This window comes from Myotis davidii, unplaced genomic scaffold (assembly GCF_000327345.1).
Source record: "Myotis davidii unplaced genomic scaffold, ASM32734v1 scaffold77, whole genome shotgun sequence".
Taxonomy (NCBI): Eukaryota; Metazoa; Chordata; class Mammalia; order Chiroptera; family Vespertilionidae; genus Myotis; species Myotis davidii.
The window spans coordinates 3,184,954-3,196,713 of NW_006289713.1; the positions used below are offsets into that span (position 1 = coordinate 3,184,954).

The window sequence follows — 11,760 nt, forward strand, 5'->3', positions numbered from 1 at the left end:
GTAGGGAAACTCTGGTTTTTACTTTCAGTACTGCACAACTGGATACCTCATTTACATAAAATGGACCTAATTGAGAGCCTGGGCGGGAACGTTGCTATCCTGCCCTTTGTCTCAGACACAATTTAGGTTGCTACCTGAATCTGTGTCTCCAGGGTTACAGCTCCTTCTGGTTGAATAAGTGCTTTTTATTTTTTATTATAACCTGAAATTGATTTTATTGGTTTACAGTGATCTCACCCACAGAAACCTAGCTTACTACTTTTATTCTCATTTTACTGATGAAAAACTGATGCTTAGAAAAGGTAAGAATTTGCCCAGGTTCTCACCATTTATAGATGATGGAGCCTGAATCTGAAACCAAGTATTTCTCATATTCTTAGCCACTTGCTGGTCAGCAGCAGGACTAATCCTATTTCAATACTGTTACAACTGACCCTTTGCAGTGTTTAAGCATTTTAGTTGCTTTGTTTTTAAATCAATTTTGTGTCCTCAGCTTTCCGAGTTGTCATGGCAAACATTTTCCAAGCCACACTTAGGAAGTGGCCAACTTCTCATCGATTTCAAGAAATAGCTTTGTGACAGTACCTGTATTATTATTTTAAAACATCAATTTTTCTGCCCCCTTTGCCCATCAGTCACAAAAAATGGACTATCATTTGAATGCACACTTAGGAGCTTTATTCAAATCTGTGCAAAAAAAAAAGGGACTTAAATAAAAGACTTGGAAAATGTAGGATGTAAACTATTTTCCACAACTTTGTGTTTGCCACTTTTTATTACAAAAGGAAAACTAAAAACAAGTTGGACAAAAGCAGCCCCTTGGCTTGAACTGGAGAATTTGGAGCCCATAACTTGGTCCAGTGCAGGCAAGGACACCAGGGCAGGATCAGCAAACATTTCCAAGGTCAGTATCTGCCATGCAGAGAGCCCAACAAGAGACACATGCAGACCTGGGACAAGAGGTGGACCAGAGATTGCACCCAAATGCTCTACAGAAGAACTGGGTGCTTAGAGTACTTCATAGAAACTCTAACACAGAATCTGCTAAATCCTATACAGATTTCAATGACTTATAATTGGATTCTAAATGTAAACACTCACATATACACACACACCTCTTATTGTATATTAACAGGGAAACAGAGAAAATATAGAACCAAAATAGTTTAATATTTAGAGCCAGCTCCATTTACCTGAAAATACCACACTGATTCAGGTTTGAAGCTCACAGGGATGGGTCAACATCAATTACCAAGACTGCCATGGAAACTGCTAGAGGTATAGGAGTCATGCCTATATTCTCCATCTCTACCCAAGTTTCAGTGCACTGGGGTTCAACCAAACAAATATTTCTTAAGTCCCCTTGAAGAATGGAGTTCCCTGGGAGAATCTGGTTTGCATAAGCAGCATAGTCATTTCTTATATCCCATTTCCAACGATCAAGGAAAACTTCGAGTACCAAGAGCATTTAATCCAAGCAAAAAGCAATTTCCAACGATCAAGGAAAACTTCCACGAGTACCAAGAGCATTTAATCCAAGCAAAAAGCTCATCCAGGAAATAAGGAACCAACTGGCCTGGCTGGCGTGGCTCAGTGGTTGAGCATCGACTTATGAACCAGAAGGTCATGGTTCGATTCCAGGTCAGGGCGCATGCCCAGGTTTCGGGCTCAATCTCCACTGTGGAGCAGGCAGGAGGCAGCCAATCGATGATTCTCTCTCATTATTGATGTTTCTATCTCTCTCTACCTCTCCCTTCATCTCTGAAATGAATAAAAATATTTTTTTAAAAAAACAACTGCCACCAAGTCTGTAATATCACTAACAGTGACATGTCTGTAGATGTTCACTGAACAACCATTGAAGGCTGAGGGGACATGAGCATGTCACATCAAATCATCAAGAATGTCCACAATTATGTTCTTTGTTTAAACCTCACCTTACACATATGGGTACTAAGAGCACATCCTATTTTAGGAGAAACTACTCTTCCAAAGACAAGTTTAAATAACTTAAAATGCCGAAAGGCCAAATCCTCTGAACCCCTCCATCACCGACACTGTCCTGAATGGCAGTAAGTGAGAAGGCCACTCTGACACAGCAGAAATGCTTTACCCTCGGGGAGTTCACATTCTAAGTTATTTATATTAACCCAAACTAGGAGAAAACCTTAGGTAAGACTAAAACTGTACACAGCACGGTATTATTTGCAAATAACTTCCCACCCATTCCCTATATCAGGTGAAATTTCTATTCACACAGTGACCTCCAACTTTGTGTTTTGCGGCTGGGGTGGGAGGAGTTCCACCAGAATATTTGAAGATTATTTGAGAAAGTTTTTGCCTCCCTCCAACCTACAATTAAGCCTCACTAGATTATATCCTTCTGAAATTCAAAATAATTATTCACCAAGTTGAGTTTAGGAAATCTGATATACAATTAACTTTCTAATTTTTGTAAATTATCTCAAAGTAAACCTCTCAATTAACAAAAGCAAGCCAGCAATTCTCTCCAAATTAACCAACAGATTCAACTCAATTCCAATCAATGAGATATGAGTTATTCTAACACTGGAAGTACACCAAATTATTACAATATGCATAATCTATTAAAACATTTGACTATGCTTATTAACTGCTTATCAGATTGAATTTGAGTCATCAGATTATGTTAATGAATCATAAAGTGTATGTGTGTAAACTGTATGTTTTCTTTGGTTAATACTCAGTCGTAACATGTACAGGAAATCACAACAAAGTCACCAAAAGTCTGAAGGTCTGTGAGGGAGTGTAGACCAGTCAGGAATAGAAATCACATGCATACAAAATTAAATGGAAACATCAAAAATTCAGCCCTAGCCAGTTTTGCTCAGTGAATAGAGCGTCAGCCTGCGGACTGAAGGGTCACAGGTTCGATTCCAGTCAAGGGCACATGCCACAGTTGTGGACTAGATCCCCAGAAGGGGAGGCATACAGGAGGCACCAATCAATGATTCTCTCTGATCATTGATGTTTCTCTCTCTCTCCCTCTCCCTTCCTCTCTGAAATCAATAAAAATATTTTTTAAATTCAAAATTTGATAAGGAAAAATTAAAACGTCTGTCATTGCTGAGAACACACCATTCCCTCACAATTCAAACAAACTTACTCTGAGTTTGTCACATTCTAAAGCTTATGAAATGCTATACTTTTGATTGAGAAGGTCAATGCCCCAAATGGAAACACTCTGGATACTGGTGACCCAGGCCAGTGCTCCAAATGCCAGAACAAGATGCACAGAGCAAGCGAGGCCTCTTTCTACACAGAGCCATGGAGGCTCAAAGACCAGAACATTCCTTCCACAAATATCCAGCAACATGTAAAACAAAAGACCCTCTGGGAAGTAAAAGAGAAAATGAGCAACCAGCATAATTTAAATAATTTCTTGGTCAAATATTTCAGTTTTCTGTGGATCAATAATCAGTTCAGAGGAAAATAAAAAATGTTCCCCTTTGTACGTCTTACATGATACATCTCTAAGAAAAACTTTAAAAGAAATCACTTTTGCCCGGCAGGCATTGCTCAGTGGTTGAGCATCAACCTATGAACCAGGAGGTCATGGTTAGATTCCTGGTCAGGGCACATGCCCGGATTGGGGGCTCGATCCCCAGTATGGGGCGTGCAGGAGGCAGCCAATCATGATTCTCTCATCGTGGATGTTTCTATCCCTCTCTACCTTTCCCTTCCTCTCTGAAATCAATCAAAATATGCTTTTAAAAAAAGGAAATCTGCTTTTTACTTTGAGAGGATTTTAAAGAAGCTTCTGATTTATTACAATTGTTTTATATAATTATAAAAACACACTAAGCTGTAAAAAAATATCTAAGTTTTTAAAAATAAAAATTTGTTATGTCAATCTCAGCTCAATCAAAATAAATCACTTGTGTGCCCTGACCGGTGTGGCTCATTTGGTTGGAACATCATCCTGTACACCACAGGGTGGTAAGATACCAGATTCAATTCCTGGTCAGGGCACATACCCAGGTTTCAGGTTGAATTCCCAGTTGGGGTATGTATGGGAGGCAACCTATGAATCAAGAGTTCATGTATCATGACCCACCACCACCTCCCCCCAGCCCCCCGTACTTCCTCTCTCCAAAATAAAATAAAATAAAATAATAAAAGAAAAGAAAAGAAAAAACCTACTTGTGCATATAAAAAATAACAAAATGAAGCCCCTGGCTGGTGTGGCTCAATTGGTTCCCATGCATCGAGAGGTTGGTTGCTGGTTCGATTCCCAGCCAAGGCACAATGCTTGGTTTATGGCTCGGTCTCCAGTAGGGGGCATGCAAGAGTCAGCCAATCCGAGAGAGCAGTTTCTTTCTTTCTTTCTTTCTTTCTTTCTTGGTCGCGGATTTGATTCCTGGTCAAGGGCACATACCTGGGTTGCAACCAATCAATGTGTCTCTCTCTCCTCTCTCTCTCTCTCTCTCTCTCTCCCCGCCCCCCTCTAAAATAAATAAAGGCATATTTTAAAAAAATAACAAAATAGAAATCTACTGTCTTGAAAATAAGAAACACAAGCATTTTTCCAGTTAGTCAATATGTTAAGTTAATGAAAACAAAACCCAAACATCTGGGTTTTGAGTTGCTATCTGACGTATCAAACAGTCTGTTTCTACAAGAGCCCACTGGACAGCGGTATTCTATCCCATGATCCATGCACTGCGTGTGTGCAGTCATACTGGCCTTCCAGCTCAGTCTCCAACTAGGACAGCACCGCCATCAAGCCAACACCAGGCCCAGCTATGTCCTACTAATGTACTTTCTTCAAATGGCTCTATGTCTAATCTCAAGAAAGTGCAAAAGAGGGGTTTTCACACTGATCTATAGGATAAATGTGCCTGTCCATACACGTGATCCCTTCAGTCCACATAATAAAATGAAGGCCCTTCCTGGAATGGTCATAGCTGGGCATTTAAAGGAAGAGCCTACTCTATACGGACTTCCCCAATACCAATGTGAAACAACCTCACTATTCCAGGAATTACAATAAGCAAAATCCAAATATGGGCACACTTGCGAGGAAGGAAAAAAGCACCTACCTAAAAGAATTCAAGTCCATTTTTCTATTCCTCAATTAGAAGACCGCTGTGGGTGAGGCCCCATCCAAGTAACCTCACATTTTTATTACAATAATTAAGTTTTAGCATCAAAGAAAAAGATTTTCTTTCTTTCTTTCTTTCTTGAATTTATTTAAAGAATCTCATTCAGGTGTAGAATCTGAAAATCTGGACCCAAAATACCAGCTGCGGTTGGCAGCAGTCCACTGCCCTTACGCTCCAGGGATTAAAGAGAATAACTCTCAGAGCTGATATCATGGTCAGTCTGGGCCAGTTTTAATCAGAAATAATCAACAGGTGAGTGGATTTCAGTATGCAGAGAGAGATTCAAAAGTGGGCCCCGCAGCTGAGAGGCCACAGCAGGCCCTGCAAGTGGGGCTGGCTTTGGGCTCTGTGCAGCCTCCAAAGAGAAGAGAGAGTGGTATTTCAGTGAACAGCTTATCACCCAGAGGCCTCATTACTGAAAAGACCTTTACGGTGTCTGCATTCGGGCTGTGAGGTTACACTTAGACTTCCCAACAGGTCATTCACAACAAATGCAAATGGGCCTAAGGAATCAATGGAGAAAGTATTTTTGAGTGAGGATTTTAAAAAAATATAGACGTGAATGGAAAAAGTTTGATATACTCAAATAAAATTTATAAATACTAATACGGAGAAAAGATATCTAAAGACCCGCCAGATAGAAAAACAACAAAGAAACAAATGCACATCTTCCAAGATGTGATGGGTGAATTTCACAGAAAAGATGCACCAGTCTGGTTCATGTCAGAAAGAATACGTGAGGATGACTCCCAGCCAGTCCAGCAGGGTATCCCGTGTTTAGTTTGAGACTAAGTCAGTGGTTGGCAAACTGTGGCTCGCGAGCCGCAGTTTGCCGAACACTGGTCTAAGTGAAATAGGTGCCATGAAGCTGGAGGCAGATGCCCTCATGTGTACTACAATTTGGGAAACCGCACAGAGGAGCCGGGTGAGGAAGTGACCACGGCCCACACGTCTGTTCTTACCATCGCACTTTGTTGCACGTCTGTGTTGCGCCGAGAGGGGAGCCCGCCACCATGGGCACTTGGATGGGACTGTGCTGCTTGTTCGTGACCAGATCCAGCTTTTCTTCTAATGATTTACCAGTGGCCTCGAGAGCTTGCAGCTTGGCTTCAGTGCTCTCCAATCGCAAGCATATTGTCTGGTTAATGGAATACAGGAAGGACTGGAAGTGAAAAAAAGAAAAACTTCAGAAGGGATATCTTGAACTTTAAGGAACCCCAAATGGTTATTTCCTAATGTGAATCACATCTACTCTGATAGGACAATCCTGCACGTTAGCTCTTAAGTTACATGCCAGAGACATTTGAGTAAACAAGTTCAACCTCTTATATTTAAATGTGACTACTTAAATCCTTGTTTTACTTCTATGTGTAGTTGTGATTCTTAGTAACGTTTAAGTCCATATGATAAAAATGTAGTCTTTAGGATGTCCTTCTATTAATCAGTAAATTTACACATAAAAACTAGTCACATCTTTCTAACTATAAAAACACATTTACCTGTAACATCAAAACAGCATGGAAATGACTAGTCCTGCACATTCACACAATCCCCACTGCCCTGTTGTTGAAATTTGGTTTAAAAAAAAAAAGTTACAAATAGCATGCCTGCCACCTAGTGGTTGACATGAAGAGCAGCTTCACACTTGATCACTTTTGAGCCAAGTCCCAATTACTAATTTCAATTGATCACAGTAAGCAGTGACATACACGACTCCAGACCCAAGAAACAGATCAAATACACACACCAGACAGGAAAACTCTTCACTTCCCACAAGAATACAAACAGAAGCATGTTTTCAGGTAAGACTTCCACTGTGCAGTAAACACCCTAAACTAATCTCACCAGCTAGTAGAAGGATTCAGAGTGCTAATTAGAAGCAAGTTCATAAAGTATCCAATAGCTCAATTTAGTAGAAAGGCTGGTTTGAGAACCAACAGCTGAAAGTAATGAAGACTCTGCCTTTCCCCTTTCTCTCTGCTTCTCTGCCCACAGTAAAAGGCCAGCCTCCATTTGACTGACAGGACATGCCGTCTAACTGCTGCTGGCCTACAGTATTCCTAGGGCCTGCTGCCCTTCTAATCTGAAGCAAAAACAGCAAAATTAGAGCCATATCACATCATGTAGCTGGCATCGAGGTCTGGGAGAAGAAAAATATGGATATTCTTATTCAATGCATTTTCAATAGACTGAGGTTATCTTGTGAAGAAGTTAAATGCATTTGTCTAACTGCCTGTAGACATGACAGTAAGGGGCAGCAATGCGGTAAACAAAACCTGCACACTGTCCAAACAACTCACTTTGTCTCAAGCAATCACACCCCCTGATGAGACTCATCATGAGTGCTAACGTATAAAGCAAGGGCTAACCTCCACGTCCCCCAGTGACTGCCTGCCTTCAGGAGAACAGGACGTTGGAGCAAGTGTGTGACTGGGGCCAGAGGCACACACAGTTGACATTCCATCACCCATGATCTACAAAGAGGTAACTTCCATGGTTCACCCTAATGTAAATGATCATTGGAACCACCCATTGGCCACTGAATTCTTGAGATAAAAATCACTTAAAACTCCATTCTTCTTTATCATTTGAAGACATCAAACACTTGGCTCCGGAATTCTTAAAATACAGTAAAACCTTATTATTTTAACTCTAAATGACAAATGATTCTACCAAGGGTTTGGGCAAAATTCACTGTTATGTACTAATAAAACAATTATCAAACAAATTCATGATACAAAGAGCAGAGAACAGTATTTTTAATGTCTTTTTATATACAAGTGATATTAGCCTTTCACATTCAAATCTATTCATTGGAGAGAAGAGTTCTTGGAAATTTGGTGAGCAAACTTTTCCAAACAGTACACAAATGTGGCAGTATTCAAACCATAGCCCAAAGTTAAACTTATTGACAGTGGAACTAGGACTGAAGCCAGCCACTTTCATCTTTTACTTTATAAATTTCTGTACTGTTTATGTTTACAATGAGTATCTCCGGTGGTAAAATTACAACTGCATTTTATTTTAAAATATAATTTGGTGTTACTAATGCAGACACCTTCTAACCACTAGCCAGAAATAGAAATTTAACTGTGAATATATATTTTTTAAATATACTTTTATGGACTTCAGAGAGAAAGGAAGAGGGAGAAAGAGATAGAAACATCAATGATGAGAGAGAATCATGAATCGGCTGCGTCCTGCATGCCCCCCACCAAGGATCGAGCCTGAAATCCAGGTATGTGCCCTGCATGGGAATCGAATCATGACCTCCTGGTTCATAGGTTGATGCTCAACCACTGAGCCATGCCGGCCAGGCTGAATATACTTTTAAATCACCTACATGTTTAAGCTTACACTACTTCCCCTTTTTAACAAAACTGTTAAGTTCTGGGGGATATGAATGTCTCTAAATAGAGGGATTACACGAAAAGCCACTGCGGTTTACATTTGCATTGCTGAAACTTCGAACAGGTGCTGATATTTATCTCCATGACTCCGTAAACACTGAACCAACAAAGTAAATCCAAAGATCCAAAATCACTGACTGAATGACTCAGTGGTTTCAAAGACCACCTCTAGTAAACTGAAATTTAGGTGACTTACATGGCAGGTACAGAAGTACTTCGGCACTAGTGGGAAATATTAGCCACACAAACTGTCCTCTTTCCTTCTGTCCACAACAGGTCTGTAGTTGTAGAGAAAGATGCCTCACATGGCAGCATCTCAATCTAAACAATGTTGATTCTTTAAGAGGATTGAATGGTGACTCCCAAAAACAATACATCTATATCCTAACCCCAAGAATGTATAAATGTGGTCTTATTGGGAAAAGGGTCTCTGTAAATGTAATTAAGTCAAGGATCTTGAGGTGAGATCTTCCTGGATTAGGGTGACAGCTAAATTCAATAATAATCTATAATAATAAAAGCATAATATGATAATTAGACTGGACATCCTTTTGATGAAGCTGGGGCTGCAAGGGAAGCCTGGGCCCCGGGTGCTGGAGGGAAGCCAGTGCTGGCCGCCAGGGGAAGGAAGGTTTACTCTTGCACGAATTTCGTGCATCGGGCGTCTAGTTTCCTTATAAGAGAAGAGAAAGTGAAACAGATAGCAACACATAGGGAAGAGGCAGTGTGAGGATGGAGGCAGAGATTGGAGTGATGCTGCCACAAGCCAAGGAACATCTGAAGCCAACAGAAGCCAGAGGCAGGAAAGATCCTCCCCTAGAGTCTCTGGAGGAAGCACAGCCCTGCCCACACACTGGGTTCAGTCTTCTGGTCTCCAAACCTGTGAGAGGATAAATTCCTGTTGTTTTAGGCTCTGCAGTTTTTGAGAATTTGTTATGGCAATGCTAGGAAACTAAATAATAAAATATATTTATATTTTTACCTTTATAGAGGGGTCCTGGCAATTGATCTCTAATCGTTGGCGTTTCAAAGCTGGTTCATCTTCATCTGTCACTACATGATTCTCCAGTACAACTGAAAACCAAAGCAGAAACAAAAGACTTAAACTTTAATATGAAAAGTTTTACAGACTGTTTTAATATTAAAATAGTAAACCATTCTGACACCTTAAAGTTAAAATGAGAAATGGTACAACCTGTTTCATATTTTACCTTTTCATAGTTCTAAGTTAAAATTCTCAGAGAGAGCCCTAACCGGTTTGGCTCAGTAGACAGAGCGTCGGCCTGCGGACTCAAGGGTCCCATGTTCGATTCCGGCCAAGGGCATGTACCTTGGTTGCGGGCACATCCCCAGTAGGGAGTGTGCAGGAGGCAGCTGATCGATGTTTCTCTCTCATTGATGTTTCTAACTCTCTATTCCTATCCCTTCCTCTCTGTAAAAAAACAATAAAATATATTTAAAAAAAATTCTCAGAAAGAAAATAGGATCTCTCCTTAATCTCAAGAAAAACTGAGATACTGGATAAATAATTTCCCTAACTCCAAAACTACAGGATTCTCATTCAGTGTTTTATTCAGCTACCCTGTTTGAATTTCGGCATAACAAAACCAAATCAATAATAGGGATATTTTACCAATTTTAAAGTCATGTCTGTTGGCTACCTCATTTCAAATTTAAAAACTATCTGGGCTATTACATCTCCTTAGGTGTTGATCATCAAAACAGTCCCTAACTTAACATACTAAGTTACATGGAAAGTTACTCCACAGTGCCGCTGAAATCAATGCCTCCCCATTACAATGCTCAGCTGATATTCATGGCTTCCCCACAAATAAGCAACTCAGTTCATATTCAAGGCCTGCCACAATGCGGTCAGGTCCTAACCACCTTCCTTTCATTGGAAATTAGCTACAAAAACAATATTAAAGATAGCCAAAGAATCAAAGACCACAACTATCCGTAAATCACATCGTTTCTGCAAACCATGTTTCTCTGTTCCTGATTGTTTGTTCTAGACCTAGTCAATCACTAAACATTTACATATTAACAATTATAGATAGAATATCAGTCATTTTTTATTTAACATGATACCATGAGTACTTTTCCATTTTGCTACAGTATTTTTTCCTTCTCCTCTCCTTGCCTTAATTACCTATGATAATTCCTTGATATATTTCTCCTCACCTCTTTCTACAAGTTCACGCATGGAGATAAACATATTATATATATACCAGAGGGCCAAGGCCATCTTTTATCAGATCTGTCCGCATCTTTCATCTTCACTTAACAATGTAATGTGGACAGCCCTCCCAGTTAATGGCTTTAACTCACTTTTTAACAGTAATAAGTTTGTGAATCTATTCTACAGAAATGCGTACCAGTATATGAGAATATATATATATTATATATATATATATATACATATATATATACACACAGAGCATGTATATTATAATATTGTGTATATATACATGTGTACACAGAATTGCATTATCGTAGCACTTGTGGGAGTATCCACCCATGGAGAATAAACTATGGAGCCTGACCACTTTGGCATATTGTCAGACCTTTCAGATGCACCCCATGCTACAATCAAGCAGGATAAACTCGCTGTGGACAGAAGATGCCTGCCTCACCTGGACAATGATGTCTGATAGTCCCATCTCTTCCCCCTCCAATCTTCCCTGTGCTCAACCACCTCCACTCAAGAAAATCTATCCCTCTTCCACCAGGCCCACACGGGTGCTGGAAATAGTACCTGCTCATGCTGTGGCACAGCAAATACCACCAAAGGAAGGACCCCCAGCCCCTCACAAAAGGCTGTCCACAGATGTGGACACAGCACATCTGGCTGGCATTAGATCTCTCATCTGCTCAGGGAGGGTCAGGGTAAGCACAAGGGAAGCCAAGTGCATAGGTCACTATGGCCCAGGCCCCATCTCAATTAAAGCACCGCCACTTCAACAGGCTGTATATCTTGATATTCCAAATAAGATCTCAATTTTTTTTAAAGTGTCAATGCCTTTAAACTTATACATACTCGATAATTCATCTCAAAACTCTTAAGTATAAAGATACTGCATAGACCCATAACTCAAACACAAACCTTTCATTGTTCCTAGGCAGGAGCAGTAAAGTGATCTCCCGCAGGTGATTACCCAAAGCTCCTCTGCAGGAACCAGCCAAGGACTGAAAAGCACAGAAGT

At 40.3% G+C, this 11,760-nt stretch overlaps 1 protein-coding gene across 8 annotated transcripts in view; it reads right to left on the reverse strand.

Moving 5' to 3' along the window:
• BANP (BTG3 associated nuclear protein) overlaps nucleotides 1–11,760 on the reverse strand; it is a 147,753-nt gene that overhangs the window by 102,619 nt on the left and 33,374 nt on the right. For all 8 annotated transcript variants that reach the window (XM_006762204.2, XM_006762201.2, XM_006762202.2 and 5 more), the window contains 2 exons: nucleotides 9,537–9,628; nucleotides 6,107–6,306 (listed from right to left, as the gene is read on the reverse strand). In XM_006762204.2, coding sequence (XP_006762267.1) covers nucleotides 6,107–6,306; nucleotides 9,537–9,628 — 292 coding nt within the window. The remainder of the gene's footprint in view (nucleotides 1–6,106; nucleotides 6,307–9,536; nucleotides 9,629–11,760) is intronic.